Source organism: Anser anser (assembly GCF_964211835.1).
Source record: "Anser anser genome assembly, chromosome: 1".
Taxonomy (NCBI): domain Eukaryota; kingdom Metazoa; phylum Chordata; class Aves; order Anseriformes; family Anatidae; genus Anser; species Anser anser.
Window position 1 is genome coordinate 119,656,214 of NC_139720.1, and position 18,153 is coordinate 119,674,366.

The 18,153-nt window shown below is 35.3% G+C and overlaps 2 protein-coding genes across 12 annotated transcripts in view; one reads left to right on the plus strand and one right to left on the minus strand.

The window, feature by feature from the left end:
- CASK (calcium/calmodulin dependent serine protein kinase) overlaps positions 1 to 18,153 on the plus strand; it is a 219,842-nt gene that overhangs the window by 107,372 nt on the left and 94,317 nt on the right. The window lies entirely within an intron of this gene.
- LOC310892887 (putative G-protein coupled receptor 34) lies at positions 495 to 18,140 on the minus strand. Of its 6 annotated transcripts, none has more exons than XM_083821153.1 (4): positions 15,415 to 18,140; positions 14,445 to 14,502; positions 2,821 to 13,633; positions 495 to 1,675 (listed from the first exon to the last, which is right to left on the minus strand). In XM_083821153.1, exon 3 carries the CDS (start codon positions 13,608 to 13,610, stop codon positions 12,462 to 12,464), a length of 1,149 nt encoding a protein of 382 aa, XP_083677279.1. In that variant the 5' UTR covers positions 13,611 to 13,633; positions 14,445 to 14,502; positions 15,415 to 18,140; the 3' UTR covers positions 495 to 1,675; positions 2,821 to 12,461. The 6 variants fall into 6 exon arrangements, with proteins under 6 accessions (XP_083677279.1, XP_083677280.1, XP_083677278.1 ...); XM_083821154.1 differs by having other exon boundaries at positions 14,445 to 14,544; XM_083821152.1 differs by lacking the exon at positions 14,445 to 14,502 and having other exon boundaries at positions 2,821 to 2,917; positions 3,363 to 13,633; positions 15,415 to 18,139.

The window sequence follows — 18,153 nt, forward strand, 5'->3', positions numbered from 1 at the left end:
ATTCTTAACTGTGAGATTTCCTGTGAAGGCTAGAATAAAAAATGCATTCCCAGGGGTGGGGGGAAGGGGGGAATCAGCCTTCTACCCATACACTCGTGAGCAAAAAACCACATGTCAATCATGAATGTGTTTTGTAGTTCTCTTTGCGTGCTTCCTTAAGCCTTTGATATATGATCTACCCCTTCCACAGAAAACATCTATGCTTTGTTCTTTCTTGTCTGTAAAGAAAGCCCATGTCCAAAACTTGGGAATACTGGTAACAGAAGAAAATTATGTCTTCAGTCTCAGACTGGTTTCTGCCATCTTCCTTGATCGTTTAGGTAGAAAACACTGTCCATAGCTCAGACATAAATGTCTTTTGCTTTGCATGGATAAAGTGGCAGTACACAGCTCATTGTACGAATTACTTGGATTCATTTGGATATACACTTAGGATTTATTATGGCTAATGTTGATGTAGCAAACAAAATCATATTAAAATATATATATACATGTAATATGTTATCATTTTATTTAAATATTTGCCATTTCATGTAAAAGTCTGATTATAGGAGTCAAAATGAGTTTACTGTTAGTTCAGTTTTACTAAATTCTTTCCGCATTACTTCACATTGCAGGGGATCTTTTCAGTGAAAATACCAGGTTTATATTGGTGGTGTTAAGGTGTGGATTTTTTAAACAGGTCACACAAACTTTTCTTTAATGTTCTATCTAGTAGAAGGGTTATAGCTGGGTCTACACTACTCCTAGAAACAGCGAGACAAGCAAGGAAATTTTTAATTTCCACTAGATAGTTTAGCCTTGAACAGTCTTCATCTAGAAGCAGTACATAAAAAATTGGCCTAAAAACATGATATGGAAGAAAGCAGACAGTTAAAATTATCTGGATGACAAGAATGTTTCTTTTCACTGTTCTGTATATCAGATGTTTTTGTCCAATGCAAGTGTTTTTTTGTATTTTACTCAGATGCCTGGTAAGAGAATAGTATGACAACAAAACTGTTACAAACAATAGAAAAAAACAAGCAGTAACAAAAGATGCTGCAATCTTTGCAGTAAATTCACCAGCTTCTACCCTCTTGTTATAACACGTGTGAAATTCTTCCTCAGACCTTGCCTGGGCATCATATGTTATAGTTGCTACCGTTATGCACATTACAATAAGCCATATAAAGATAGAAAAATATTTAGCAAATTTTGGCTGACGGAACTTTTTAAGTACACGTTTGCTGAAGTTTTCCTTAGCTGCTTGAGAGTATTGTGCATCATTATTTTTCTTCAGTGTTGCATACTGACTTAAAGCAATTGTACATAAAATTAGAATTGTAACATACATACAGACATGCGTAATGGTAGTTCCAAGGTGGTACGATATCTTGCATATTCCAGATTCATACTTCCAATTATGCCCATTTGCGAAATAGGCAGCCAGGAAAGGCATAGCACTGCATATGAGCAAATTTGCAGTGACAAGATTTACCAGATAAATGTATTGTGTTCTTCTTGTGGGTATTCGCCTTAAAAAGACGCAGGCAGCGAGAGTATTTCCAAAACTGCCAGTTGTAAATAGGAAAGAGTAGATGATGGGTAGAGCTACAGTAGTAGCTAATGATGGCTGGAGAGTACATGTTGAATTTCTCATTTATGCCGAGTCTTCTTGCATAAATGGTGAGAGCTGAAACACAATTAGAGAAATTATTCTGTAATCTATATCTAGCATCTTTTTTTTTAATGATCTTATTTTAACTGTTCCTTGCTTTTCAGTGTTACTAATTCCTATCTTCGACAGATTTTGGGAACAAAAAAAAAGCTTTAGTTTATGTCAAAAACAAAGACTTTATGTGCATAGAATCTAATAAATGAGGAAATAGAAGGTTTAAGCTAGGGTCTGACAATAACTTATGTGGTCTTGGTGTAGTTCTCAATCTCCTAGAACATCTGTAACCTACTTTGGAAACCACTTCTAGACTATTTTGAGTTAAATAAGCAAAATAAATGCAAAGCGTTACTGTAATTGCAGAAATGCAGAGGAGTATCCTGTACCTCCGTTTAAGTAAGAATTAAACTTTACATGATTCTGGGATCTGTCTGGGTGCATTTATTTTGTACTGTTATCAGTATCTAATGTTACTTTGTTTAGAGATCTAATCTTAGAGATACACATTTTGCATGAATGATTTAGTCATGAACATATGAAACAGTTGCTGAAAAATGATGTATTTCCAAGTTCACTTTTCAATTTATTCTCAATTTCCAGACTGTAAGAAATCAAATCTAATTGGTGTTTAAAGTTCTGTACAATTATAGTGCATAAAAATGTGCCTTTCACTTACTAACCTCTAGTGAAGAGAGATTCTCTCGTTGTATAGATACAAGTTTTGTGAAGTGTATCCAACTTAGCTATTATTCCATATAAAAGTATATGGAAAAAAAAGCAGATTTCAAACTTACGGATTGGGAGTAATTTTTTGAAACATCTATAAGCAAATACCAAAGAATATGCTGTGTTACTATGATAAAACGCCTATACACCAAGATGATAGATACATAACAAGAAGTTGTAAAAGTCATATTTAAAAATTATGCTATAGGTCATGTTTGACAACTTGCAAGTTAAACCAACTTTTTTTTGTAGCCGTTGCATCTTTACCTAAGTCCCATACCAATCGTTGAACCAAACTGTATTAAATTATTTTATTGCAATCAGTTAAATTCATAAAGTAATTGTTGGATTCAGTCATTTAGAAATCTAATGATCATTTTTGTGTGAACGCACAGATTTTATCTGGTGAAACAAAGAAGTAGCACTTTTAAGCTTACCTATGCAAGCTGCAGGCACCTTCCTTTGGAGAGAAGGAAATTTTGTCTTACGTCCTTTTTATCTCCGCTGCTGCAATGAAAAGGATGATATTTAATTCTGGAAAATAAAGTTAAGAAAAAAGTCTTTGTGACATAGGTAGGTTTTCAGAATGTGCACTTTTCTTTGTCAATGTCAAAAGGCAGCTAGGCTTTTAAAGTTCAAACCAAAAATGTCTGTGCAAAAAAGTCTTTGCAGTTAGGTCAGGATACAGCTCCATTAGAGAATTAAAAAGAATGAAATAGAGAAGAGTGGAAGAATGATTGTAACAGTCCTTTGGCCATGTAGCTATGGCACAGAAATACCTTGAAATACTTTATATGGTTCTTTCCTCCTATTGGGGGTGGAGGAATTGTTACAGTCATGCTCTTTTAAGACTGCCCACTTCCCAGAATGAAAAAGAAGAGTTGATATTTTATGCGTGAGAACTTATTTTCAGTGCAGTTTAACTGTTTTTCAGTTCCAAGAGTTTTCATGAAGCTGTCTGTCTGTTCCTGAAACCCACCTGCAGTAATAAGAGTGTATCCATGTCACATCCTCGTGTCAGTGACCAAATGAACAGATTACTTATGTCTAGTCACATGCTGGATTCTGTGGAAGCAGTTAACAGCTGATGCGTTCTAGGCTTACTAATCATTCAGGAAAACCAACTCAGTTTGTGTCCAAGAAATAGAGTGTTTTACAGAAACCACCCAGAAGGCTACAAAGAATGTTTTCCCTCCTCCGGAAGAAGAGTGTTGATCACAGATGAGTCAAACTCCGCTTAGCTCTGCGGAGCTTGAGACTTCTGAATTTCCTTCTTTCTGATACATCTGTGGTCGTCAGATATGAGTTTTCAAAAGCCTTAAATAAGTTCCTCTATGAGAACAGAGGAAATACCATAAAAAAACTTCTGGAGTTTTACTAAGATTCTTGTTGTTTGCTTTGCTTCACGTATAAGCACCCACTATAAGAATCCGAGAATCCACTTTAGTGATCTACTATGGATTTAATTGTTCATTTTTGTTGTTGTTGTTGTTCTAAAATGATGTACATGTATTCTGGCCTTCTATTTAGACTAAAAAATTGATCTCATTTAAGATTAAATTTAAGTGAGGGGAACTTGCTGAGAAATATTAGTAATTAGTTCATAATGCTGTAATTAGTTTGCATGCGTATTTTAATTTTTGTTGCTGTTAAGCTTAGTTTTACCTTTTCTTTCAACTTTTGAATATATAATTGTGTTAAAATCTGTTTTAATAGAAAGGTTCTTATATTAAATATCTAATAGTCTCTTAAGCAGTCTTACAAGTCCTTGTTTCTGTGGTGTTCCATCCAGTTTTAGACACAAGAATATATATCCTGAAAATGTGCTAGAAGGAAATCGTGGTCAGATGCCAAAAGGTGTGAGCAATTTCAGTTAGCAGAGTTTTTTTATTATTATTACTCAGTTGGTTATTACCAGTAGCCTGTAGTATTTTTAATTCAGTGCTCATAATTCTTGCTATGCGAAGAGGTAATGCTACTTTTTTTTTCTGATCTATTGTATGATAACGTATTAATACAGTGAATTACAGTCTATCAGACTTCATTTTGCAACTAGTTAGTGAGATGGGCAACAAAGGAATGGGATATTGTAAGTAAAAACAAAAACAAAAAAATCAGCAACAACAACAAAAAAAACACCAGAAGTATGTCATTAGTTCAAAACTGTAAGCACCTTCTCCATTCTTTTAGTGGACTATTTCCATTCACCTAACCTATAAATGGTTTATTTTATCTAAAATACATTTGATGATACTCAAGCAGTTCATGTGCATCTCTTATGCAATTCACTCGTAAGTTCTTCATAATGGTCTTCACTTACTTTCTTCACCTCAATTATTTATATTCTCAGTACTCTTAAACCACGGTTACTTACAATTTAAACTTGTTACTGGATTTTATAAGCCAGTAAGCAATACATGTTGCCTTTTGATGCTGTTTGCAGAGACCCTTTTTTGTGGCTCAAAATTGCAAAGACAAGGAAATTCACAGTGAGGAAAGTTATTTCATTTAGCCACTTATAACTCGTACCTAACTCTATTATTTAGTGCAACTGTATATGACAGAGTGATCCACATGCAAACCACCTGTCTGCTGCCTCTCCCTTCCATATTCTCAAGATGATAGAAGACAGCCCAATCAACCTCATCTCCTTATGCCTGTCACAACCTAGATGGAGAACTGTTCCTGCTGCACAACAGGATGTATAGTGGAATGCCAGCAGCTCCTCGTAGGATGGAAGAAGGCAGCAGCCCAGTTACCCTTGGTTCCTGTAGCAGTCCCGACGTTCTCTGTGCCATGAAAGGCCCAAGAGATGCACTCAGTCTCTGCAGCTTGATGGATGGAAGGCAACTGCTAGCATAGGGCACAGAAAAGTGGGCACCCCTAAATGGGTCCACTGTGAATGCTAAGGATGAATCATCCTAAATAAACATATATCATGCATTAAACGTGCAGCAGCCTCTAACTTGAAGTATAATTTCATGTACTTAGAATTTGATCTATTGGGTGGCTTTTAATACCAGGATAAGTCTCTAAGATGCATTGACTACTACGTGTGCAATCCATGTTTCCTTTCCAAAAAAATAATTTGCCAAGTAGCTTGCTTAGAACTTTGACTTTTGGTGCTTAGTTTTGTTGCATTGTTGGGTTTTGGAGGGTTGTTTTTTGTTTTATGTGTTCGTTTTTAATTAAACATTAAAATTGAAATTTTATTTAATGCATAAACTCTAAAACAAAAGCACTACATGGTATCCGTTTTTAGTTGGACATCTAGATCAGGAGAGTTGGTGCAGACCACCATGGTTCCTCTCTGCCTGTTCATCAGCTCTCCTTGACGGCATGACCCGGTGTGTGTTCAGCCCTTCTGACTTGATATGATGAGGATTTTAGCTCTAAGTCAGTATATGTATTTTATATTGTGAGAAATCCTGATCAAAGTGAAGTCCTCTAAGTTCATTTTTAATTCTACTTTACTTGAATCAAGCACTATACTGAATCAGTGGATATAAAATATTTGGCAGGTCTGAGTTGGATTTGTGTTAGACTTTCTGCTTTTGCTACTCATTAATGATTTATTTTCATCAGCTTTAGAACTGCCCTTGCAGTTCAGCAAAATAGATCAAGAATGAGCATTCTTATGTTGTTTGATGAGTTACAAGTGGATGCAATATAAGTTGCATATTTCTAGCAACTACTACGTCGTAGTATTTCTAGCATCCTTAGTGATACAGAATTTGGGTTATATTGCACCCATGCATCTGATCATTTGGTTGTCAAAATATGCAAGGTTAAGTGTTTCACAGCTCTCTGGGTAGTTGTTTTACATATAGAAAACACAAGCTAAACAATGCCTTTTAAGCTGGGAAATGTAGCTTGAAGTTGATATTAACAATAAAAATCATCTTCCAAAATTTTTAGACTTCAGGACTTCAATGCTAAAAACTTTGATTTTTTTTTTCCCCTGGTGAAATTCTTTATGCAGCCTCCAGAGGTCTCCTTTACGATATTTGATTTTTAAAAAAAAGTGACTGCATGTTGGTCATGATAATTCTTATTTTTTACTTCCAAAATCAGTTCTTAACGCGAGAACTTTAATGATTGTTGTAGTCAAATAGGTAGCTTTCTCTGTCGTTTTTTTGTTTGTTTGTTTTTTACCATACTGTAATTTGTATTTTTCCAGTTAAATATTTGTATGTAAGAGCATTTTGGCTTTCCCAGGTGGTTCTTAAACATTTGAGGAAATGCAAAAGTAATCAAGCAAAAATGAAAACCTGAAATATGGTAATACATGTGTAATTGGTATTCAAAAGATAGATTCTGCTGGCTCTAAGCTGGGCAGTTTTGTCTACAAAATGAATTCCTTACTGAGAAAGAACATTCCCAGGCCCCTTGGCAAAAGTCTTTTCATCAGGCTTTCAATGTGTTGTTGACCATATGTATGTTAGGATCTTTACCTAGTGGGAATTTTTGTGGGAGGAACAGGGAGTATATTTTTCTTTTAAAAGCACATGGTCATTTATATCTGTGGTTAGAGAGTTCTCTGAAGCAACTGGCCTTGCTTTTTGATAAGATCAAAGGTGTGCAGTCTGTCCCTCTGTATGCAAACTTAAAGGAACCAGAACTCATCATTTACAGACAAAAGCAAGATAACTTCTGAAGGCAGCATGTAGCAAAATGTACTTTTATGGTATATTTTAAGTAATTGATTCAGTTTTTAAAAATATAAACTTAGAAATACTGATTTTCTTTTCTTCCTCATTTTATTTCTCATTTTGCAGTAGTGTGGTACACAATCGGGCATTTCCCTACCATTCATGTACTTACATCTATATTTACCACTCTTAACTGTGGAGTCTGATTGTAAAGGCTTTTTGCAGCATCATCCCTTACCCCCAACTATTCCCACCCTTGTGATCTCTGTGAACAACTTTTGTACTAAGGATTTTTCCTACCTATTACATCTCTAAACAGTGAATGCTAACAGCTTTGTAGTGCTTTCTCTGTTTTCTTGGATTCCCTCGCTAGGGAACCCTCAGTAATTGGGAATTTGTGTAAGGGATGGAAAAAAGGCTGGCAAAAGATTCCCAGCGCTACAGAGAATATGTTGAAAATATATTTTGGATTGCTAGAATATTATCAGTGGTTTCTTTTTCTTTGTATGCTTTATTTGTACTGTTGTACTGTGTACAACTCCCTCCTGTCCCCCAAATTCTGTATGCACTTTGAGGGAGAGCATAAAACTAAGGTGTACATGTGTGAATTTTCCATTTTGGGGAATAAGAATGACTCTTGCTTATTCATCAGTAATGTAAGTTGTACTCCTCTCTTATGCTTTCATTGACTGATGTTGTGAAAGTTGTTCAATTAAAATTTTCCATGTTGAGTTATAAATGGTGATTTCGTTCCCTTGTGAAAAATAACGGTTTGCAGGTTAAAAGGGTAACAACAGTGAATTTCAGCGTAGAAACAAAAGTTGGTTACTGAAACCAGGTACATTTGGATATGCTTATAATTCAAGTTACAAGCTTGTTTCTGGGAAACAGCTTTTGTTTTCTTATTTTTCCCATTTATTTTAAGGAATATGTGTATGAGAATGTAGCTATTAATGTATTTGTCAAATCTAAAAAGTATAGAAGTGACTAGCTGGCATGTATGCTTTATATGCATTTTCTTTGTATATGTAATTAGTATCTCTTCTAATGAAGAATATGCCCTCCTTTTTACATGTTAAAAAGGTGGCATTTTGTTTACTGGCTGAAATTTGGGTATTTCTAATTTTGAATAAAGAAGGAAAATGAATTTCATATGGGTTATATGGAAACGTGTTGAGTTAGCCTGTATTTACAGAAAGAATATTACTGAAGGAATAGTCCCAGAGTTTTCTATTATATATAAGTGAATCTGTAAATTGGCATAAACTGACTGTCTTGCAATTTGTAGCAGTGCTTATGTCTTACAGAAATGCCACTGAAACCTGCATGCAATTCAGAGGTTATAACATGTATTGTACAAATACAGCATCACAATTGTGTTTGCTGCTAGGAAGTAAGGGGGAAAAAAAAGTGGGATCTGAATTACTTAGCAGGTCTCTTTTTGTATTTGTAATGCTCTGCGGGCATAAACAAAAAGATTTTTAGTTGAAATTCATCTGAAGACTCAACTAATTACTGTAAGCTGTCCCTCATACTGCTTAGGCAGCGTTGCTAAGACAAGAAGTAACAAACACTACAGCACTACTGATGTGACTAATTACATGGTCACTTGAAATTTCGTGGTGTAATTTTCAGCAGACCTCTCAAGAGCTTTAGGCTGTTTGCTCCTCAGTAATATCAGTTTGCAGCACCCAACATTTTGCCCTCAGAAGTTGGGAAAACTGATTTCAGAAAAAAAAAATAATAAAAAATATTAAAACATAGCAAAAGTACCTCCCTTTGCTTTTGGTGCAGTAGTCATTGTTTCCTACATGACAGTACTGTCTAGTTTCAGATCTCTTTCTGAGCCAGTCTAAAGCCATCAGACCTTTAGCATCTTTAAGCACTAATTTACACAGTCGTGGAAATCTAAAATGAAGTGGTTTCACTTGTTTGTTTGTTTTTTTTTTGTTTTGTTTTTGTTCTTCTAACTGCGGCTCTCTTAATATCAGGACTCAGACAAAGAGTATATCGTACTTCACATTTCCCCTATTCCACGCCGTAACTGGCATTATAAACTTATTGTGCCCGCTTTCAGGTTTCCATTTCTGAGCCAAAGAGTTGGTTTATTTAATGTATTCTGAATAGAATCTATCATATAAATTATACAATATCACAGTGACGACTTCTCATGTTTTTGCTCCTAATTTTAACAATGTCCCTGCTGTTCTATTGCTGTTGTGCAGAGAGTTGATGTCTTGCCCTTTTTTTAGGGTTGGCTACCCTGAATAATTGTATATTGTTTGAAAACTTTGTCACCTCCTTACTGTCACTCATTCCAGATTGTATTCAACATATATGTAAATTTATCCATTTGCATATTCTTGAGGAATGTCACAAAGAAAAAAGCTATCTACTTTTTAAGCTTCATTTCCAAATTTCAACGGGTTCCAAAGCAAGAATTAACATCTAACATGCTAGGTTCCTTTTGAACCTTTAGTAAGTGATCTTGCTAGAGTTTACACTGTATTGCCTTTATCCCAGTGTTTCTCAGCTCCTCAGAGAACTCCTCTGCTAGCTCCTCTCTAACAGCACCTCTTTAACTGATTTTCTGGTGCATGACTTCCATCAAACAAATCTCTTCACTTTTCCCTGGGTATCTTAGACACCCATGTTTGACTAATTTTACTTGTAGGTGCTATGGTTTTGCCCAATATTGCCCAACTATAGCTCCTGAAATCTCTAAAATATTTGGGTCACATTTGTTTTTCATTACTCGTGTGCGATGGCTAATGAAAGCGATAGATGATCGTCTATTGAAATGCTTTCGAAAATTTGTAGTGTGTGGCATGTGGTCCTGGGAAAGTGTTACTCAGTATTTCTTCTAAGTTGTTATTTATTTCTGTAAAAACATCTGTTAATACTGTACGTGGCTTCTGTAGTGCTCCTTCTCTGTAATCTGTAAAGAATGGCTGTGATGTAGAACCCGCTTAATCAATGCAAGTAGGTATGGGTGTTTAAGGCTTTCCTCTGGAAGAAAATACTTAATAGCTTTCACTGTTAAAAAAGTTAAAAACAAGCCTACATAATAGTGGTCACATAATGGACCAGAATCATGAACTTGCACTACAGGACTGACGTTTTCCTGTTGTCTTTTCATGAATTGCTTACAAAATAAGGTTATAGTAACCAAGTAAATGTTACATTATTTACCAAAGCACGTCCAGAATACTATTTTTTTTTTTTCAGTAGTGCAGTGTCCATGAATTGCAATCCTTTTGATGAAAACTCTGGCTTAAATAGAACACTCTCTTGAAGATTAAGAAACCCTGCCCTTTTTTTGTAAATATATATATGTGTGTATATATAAAATAAAACACACGATCTAGTCATTGTACTTGAGTTAACCTGTTTACATCCACTTGAAGCAAATGTTGTGGTTTCACCCAGCAGGCAGCTTAGCCCCACATAACCACTAACACACTCCCCCGCAGCAGGCTGGGGGAGAGAACTGGGAAGGTAAAAGAGCGAGAACTTGTGGGTTGAGATATAGACAGTTTAACTGGGCAAAAAAGGCTGCACAAGCAAACCAAAGCAAAGGATTCATTCACTGCTTCCCATTGGCAGGCCGATGTTTAGCCACTTCCAGGAAAGCAAGGCTTATCGTGTGCAGCTGTTTCTTGGAAGACAAATGCCATCGCTCCAAACATCCCCTCTCCTCCTTCTTTTCCCACCATTTTATTGTTCAACATGATGCCACATGGGGTGGGACATCCCTCCAGCCAGTTTGGGCCAGCTGTCCCCGCTGTGTCCCCTCCCAGCTCCTTGGGCACCCCCAGCCTCCTCGCTGGCTGGGCAGCGTGAGAAGCCAAAAAGTCCCTGGCTCTGTGCAAATGCTGCTCTGCAACAGCTGAAACATCAGGGTGTTATCAGCATTATTCTCATCCTAAATCCAAAACATAGCACCATGCCAGCTATTATTTAAGAAAATTAACTCTATCCTAGCCAAAACCAGGACACCAAAACTGAAGTAAAATCACATAAAAATTAAACCACAATTATGTCTAGGAGAGGTGAATTGTTATGTTTTCTTTGTTCAATAAGAGTTTTATGAGTAGCTTCTATAAAATCAGAATATTGTACAGGATTAGTAAAAAAACCTGCAAGTTTTGACAGATTAGGTATGAGAAGTCACACAATCCACCAGAGAAGTTACTGATAGTCATATTAAAATCAATAGCAAAATATTGATCAATATTAAAATCAACATCAAAATCAACCTGAGCAATATTGCTTGTTCGACATAATAGATGCTTATTTTGTAGAGCTACCATCTGGTATAGCTACCATCTGGTATCTAATCTATTCACCTTTCTGGCCTCCCATGCTAGACATTCAAATTGTTCTCTGTATAGATGCCTCTTTGCGTGTCTTTGTGTCTAACAACCACCTTCAGCCCTCTTTTTTTCTATATGACTTTACAGTTTGAAATTCTAGTTTATGCCTAAATACATAAATGGGTAAGTAGACTAGTTGACTGACCTTGAGCAAAGGTCAAAGCTGATGCTTCCAACGTGTAAGAGAGCTACTTTCTCTCTTTATATATATTATATATATATATATATCATTCATAATTATATATGTATTCTGCTCTATATGCTCAGTTTGGTGAGCATTTTCCTTGTTGAAATACTCTGGGTAGCTGAAGCCACCAAATTTGTTGATCAGAATATGAAGGAAATCTTAGCTAACTGAAAATACCGATGTTTTCTCTCCTTCATGAATTTCTAATTTTCTTAACCATTGTTACTTTTCCTCAAGTATTCAGCCTCGACATTCATTAAAATGTTGAATATATAATAAAGCATTTAGGAGGCTTGTATATTTTAACTTTGATATTTAATAACGTGTGCCTTCTATAATTGAATTAGTGGCAGTCATGTTCTTCACCTCATGTTTAAGCCACATATGTTGCTAAATTCTCAAGTATTTTCATGCAAAACAGTTCTGTAAATGCAGTAAAATGCTGATCTCTTTGAAGCCTATTAAAATCGAGAAGTACATAAAACCTTTAATGATTCGTATAGCTCTTTTGAATAGGACACATTATTTTACAAAATTTATCTGCTGTTTACATACACAAATTGGTAATATTTATGTCTATACAGGCTCAAACCACTTTGTAGAAATCTCCTCAAAGAGTTAGTGTTCTACATTAGTCCCACAGAAGGTGTCTGAGATAACTTTAAGGACATTTCCTGTTTTGTTTTCTTGGATAAACAACCATGAAGTACTTCAGAAAAGTCACTTCTCATTTTCACAAACAGAAGTAAGACTTCTCGTTTTTTAACAGGAAGAATGAGGCAGGATTAGTAGCCATACAGTATTGCATTTGGTGCATCTTGAGTTGATGTCCTAGAGTGACGAAGAGAGAAGCTGTTACCCATTTACTTAATCAGATCAGACTTCTTCTTAACAGAACTTGAGTGGGGAGTGGTAGTAGAAAATCGCTCTTGTGTGTATTGTCCAAGTTTTATTTCTGAAGTACTTTCCAGAGTTATGCTTGAATCTCCATGAATTCTTCTACAAATAAGTTGGAATACAGTCTTACGGACAGTTCTGGACATCAGGAAATACATAACTGGGTCTAAGCAGCTGTTAAAAGACGAAAATATGAGCATCACCTCATTGCTTTTGTGAATGATTCCCTTCCAATAACAAGGTGTATTTTGTAACTGTGATGTAATGTAGACAAATCGGAAGATGTGGTATGGAACAAAACAGATGGTGAAAATAATTAGTACAATAAAGGAATTCCTTGCTGTCCGGGTATATTTTCCTGCATTGGGAAAATTAGATCTTCTTCTTGAGATTTTCAGAAGGTTCTTGGCAATTTTAACATATGAAAGTATCAAAAGGAAAAAAACTGTCCAAAAGATTATGACAATAATGTAATTTAAAACTGCTTCTGTCATTGCATTCTTTTTATTTCGGTAATGAAAGCACATAGTAGAATTTCTGACCTCACTCTTAAAGAAGGATGGTGCAACTACTACTAGAAATCCTGTTAGCGCAAGTGCCCACACAGCGCAACAAATATATATACTTTGGGTAGCAGTTAGCATTTTAGGACGCTTCACAGACTTAGTTATTTTTACATAACGATCTAGACTAATTAGTCCCAACAGTACTATGCTAATGTACATGTTCATGTAAAATAGAGTTCCTACAATCTTGCATAAAATGTGTCCAAACATCCAGGTGTTATTGTTAACGTGGTACAATATTCGGAAGGGAAGACAGAAGATCAGCAGAAGGTCTGCAATGGCCACATTTAGCAAGTAAACTTGGATGGAATTCCTCTTCTGGTGAATGCACAGGAAAGCAAACAGGGCTATAACATTTCCGGCCAATCCAACGACAAAAATAACAGAGTAAAAAAGTATTAAAGCAAATGACAACGCATCATCTTCTAAGAAACAGCTGGTATTGTTTTGAATTTCGGAGGCGTTTGTGGCTAGGTTGATTTGGTTACTCCAGGAGGCTTTCTTGTGTGGAAGAATGGTCAGTAAGTCAGCTGAAGCTGCAGCCATCATTTGTGAGGATTTTCTTAGCTGGTCTGTAAGGATGCAAAGACAAAATCTAAGAATTAAATCATCCTGGGATCACTTTTATGTCTTTGCTTGCTTTGTTGCATACATAGTCTTATGTATATACATAGTCTTATAAATAAGACAATAAGTAAATAAAGTAAATGCACCTAATTGTACCCAAGTAGAAGAAGGACTTTCAGGCAAATACCATGATATAATGTAATTCTAGAATAATTAGTTCCCTGTTTTTCTTCAGGCAAAGTGGGCAAGAACAGATGGTACAGAGTACTCACACAGATCGCTATTCTTATCATTACATTTGTATTACTGTCTTAAATTGTTTTAAAATCAACTATTATATTTTGCAGAAAAAAATAGAAATTTACATTTTTTTGTTTGATCTGTAACTACAAATCAAATACTTTTTAAGTTCTCGTGTTATTTTTGTTTTTTTTTCTGACACTGAGAAAAAAATTAAGATGCAATGAAGTGTAAGCATAGCTAAGTACTGTCAGTTTGATAAAGTACATAAAAATATATTAAGTCAATTCTAAACTCAACACTATTGATTTTAGGTAAGTACCCAATGTCTTGCTTGTTAGTCACTGGTTTTCATTCAGAAAAGCAATTGCCATTTGATGTTTGTTTGGCCATGTAATCTGTTGTAACACTGTGAGTCAGCACTGTTACGTTAGCTTCTTTTTAATAACTCATATTTTTATGTAAATGTAAGTATTTTTTCCTTTTGTTGCGAGTTCATAAATCAAGATTGTGCAAGGAAACTAATTTTAGCTTGAAAACTACATTATGCAGTAACAGATTGTTTTCACATCTTTCCTTACTTTCATAAAGTTTTTAATTTCACTGAGCTTATTTTTCACCAGGAAGGTACAATCTAGAAGATAAAAATCAGCTTTGACCAAAGAAAGAAAACTCCCTCCCAAAAGAAAAAAAAAAAAAAACGTGGTTAGCACAGCAGAATAGCAAAGAACTGTTTAGAGACTTATGACTGATTATTAATAATATAAAATTTTTCCTTGATTTGTACACCACAGTGGTAAAAATTTGGTGCTTGCAGAAGCAAGCTTCTGTTCTCTTAATCTCAAAAGAACTGCAAAATTGTTCTTGGTATGCTGAGCAGATGTCTCCAACGACAGTAGAAAAAAAAAAAAACACTCTTTACCATATACACAAATTTAAAATAGTTTTTCATTTGCATGGTTGGTCTTAAAAATGCAAATTTGCATTTAAATGTGTGATATAGCTATGGCAGCATTTTAGGCAAAGTGCATAGTAAAAGCTGATGTACATACAGAATCTGAATTATTGAGAAGACGGTAAAATATTTTAATATTTCATGTTGGCTGATCTTAAAATTGCATTAAATATGGGCAATATGTTGGCAGTTTTAAAATTACTGCTGTCTTTTCATATTTCCATTTAGTAAGGTATGGGCTAGAAGTAATTTTGAAAGTTGAATCTGGTTAAAAAAATGCAGTACCTTTAAATACGTGCTGAAATCTATATATTGTTTTAAAATCTTATGTCTGTTGCTTATCTGTAAAAATGCTTCACATCATGAATTGCATTGTTAGTTTACGTCTTTTAGGTGAATGAGAGATGGAAAAAAGCAATTACACTGCAGATACATTAGAAACATAAGTTTTGTTATCTGTAAGCAGGCATGCACGCCAGCTTTAATTACAGATGAATTACAGGTCTGAAGGCTGGTAGTGCCTTTGTAATTAAGAGACATTTCAATAGTAATTTGTTTTAGTGTATCTTAAGTATAAAAGAAGCCACTTACCATTTGTGTTTTAAGAACTTCTGCTGATTTTGAAAACCACTGCTGAAGACAGGGAGGAGTAACATGCATGTCCTCTTATTAGAAAGCCAGAGTACCAGCTTCTCTATGAAAGTATGAAAATCAGCTGACACAGTGCAATTAGCAACAAGGGGAAGTTTTAACTACTGTTGCAACTGTTGTGTTTTTTGAAGGTATTTTTAACTAGCAAAAGTCAGTGTATTGAAAAGATTGATTTTGCTGTTAATTTGGGCTTTTTTTCCTCTGAGTTGGAAATTTGGATTTTTTCTTCAGAGAAAGTTTATTTCTGGTGACTAATGCCAGTGTCTTCCTTTTTGGAAAGCCATTATGTTGGTACAGCATGGAAATAGTATTGCTTCTTAAAGTTTTATGTATAAGGTAAAGAGAAATCAACACCACAGTAAAGAGGCACATTTTCCTTTCCATCCATCTACCTTCCCCCTTGCTTGGAGTGAGAAATTTGAGGTTGATTTTTTTCACTCAAAGTGTCAGTGGCGATAGAATGTGAAAGTGTGCAGCTTCACAGTTTCAGTAAGGCAGAAGTGAAATAAAATACCTGGAGATAATACCACCTGGTAATATTATTTTAAATAGGATGTAAGGGATTGAACATCACATTTATAAACTGCAAATTTTAAAATTGGTTCTAGAAGTACTATTAACATAAGGTAGCCTGAATTTAATGATAACTCAATAATGTTGTCTTAGTATTCTCCTTAGTATTTGAAATAAGAATTTGCATGTTAGCATTCGTAATATATCATCTGTCTAGGAATCAGGCTTGTTTGGGACTGCAGGTTTCAGTTAGACTTGCAAACAGGCTCTGCAGTCTTAACTTGAAGCTACTTGCTCTCATACAATTACAGCTTTCTGAAGAGAACATGGATGGTTACAGATGATTTCTTAGGTAGTCAGACTGAGCCCCTTGTAGCTCCTTTGCACTAGTCTGGCTCAAAGGTCTAAAGTGGTTATTTTCCTTTTAAAGATACCCATCCAAGACCATACAACGTGTCTGGAGTGTTATTTTTATTTTCATCATGTGTTTTTATTGGAATACCCTAGCTGCTAGTTAGCTACTAGGTAGTGCAATTACTTGGGACAGAGTGATCGCCCAAAGTTGTTCTGTGCTTTTTTTTATGCCTTTTGAGTCCTCCTCAAGACCCAGCTGAACTAGACAAAATAGAGCCAAGCCTGTTGTTTTCCTGTTTTGCAGACAAAGGTTGATGTTACTATGTTATCATAATTCCATCCTGATATTTAATAGGACCAAAATGAGTAAGAGCATTGGGAAGGTTTGTTCATGTATTTTCTGTCAGGTATTTATAGTCCTGTCACAAAATCTGATTACCCTGTTATACCAAGAAGTAAATGGTAAGGAAGTATCAAAGGTAACAACAGTTCATGACTCTCTGTGAATATATAGGTGGGACTATGGGTGAGCTGAGTTTTTTCAGTCTTCTGATACGATAATTATATCCTTCAAAAGTCTAATTTAGTAAGCTTGGTTTTGAGTATTAGAGAACTGTGTGTGTCATACAAAATGGTCCTCAACCTAAATTAAAACCATGCAATACAGGTACTGCACAAAATAGCATAGAAAGAATTTGCATATGGATTCTTCCAGTGTTTGCTTGATCATCCCTACAGGGAAGTTGTAATTTTGCTGTTTCAGATTTGAGCAGTTTAGTTCTCCCCCAAAAGCAATTTAACCTTAGATCCTCTGTGTGGTGAGCAACTTTGTTCTCTCAGGTTCCTTGCAGGAGGCCGAGTGTACAAGAAAATCTAACTTAGGGCAGCACATACTTGTCTTGTGAGAGAAGAAGGAAAATTCTGAAAGAATGTAGGGCATCCTATTTTGAGTTCCTAGTTTTGTAATTTAAGCAGTAACATTTTCTCAAGAAGAAGTGTACAGATCTGATACCCTTTTAAATAATACAGTTGACTGTGCAAAGGGAAGCTCTCAGTAAATGTAGGAAGTCGATCGATATTAATTGCAGTAGTTGGACTATGTGTATTAAATACTAAATTGCATTTCGGTAGATTTTGTCAGTATGTTGCTTCCTCCCACAACAGTCATAATAGTCATACAGTACTACTTCCAAATAGTCATGCAATGCTATTCTTTTTTTACATGTTACACCTCACTATTATTAGTGGAAAGACTGTAGAAATTCAAAGGTATGGATGACTGTGCATGGAATACAGTTTAGAAACCTAACCAGTTTTTTCATCACTTATTAGAAACATCACTGGGATGTTACGTTTCTTTCCTGCAGCTGGAAAGTGATCAGTGACTTCTATGATTAAGGCTCAAAGCAAGTTTTATGTTCTCTGTAAGAAACCCACTGTGTCACAGGGCAGGATGTTTTTGCTGTGAAGTTGGAAGAGGGTAAGGCATAAGGGTGAAAGGTAAAAATAAAAAGCAATACCAAGAAAGAAGTTATCAGCATTCATTTTTATCTTCATTTTATAGCGATTTCAGTTTGTGTTCCTTGTGAGTTCTGTTAAGTCCTGAAAAGGTTTTACTATGCCTGGAACAACTGAAAGGAAAACCAATGAAGAGAGAGTAGCTTGTGCCAAAAATATTGGAAATGAAGAATTTCTTTAAAAAAATAAAATAAAATCTAGCTTCTGTTTGCAAATATGTGAAACTAAGTTCTAAGGTGCAAATTGTATTTTTTGAAATAATACAATAATTTGCTTTTTCATTGTTGTTGTTTT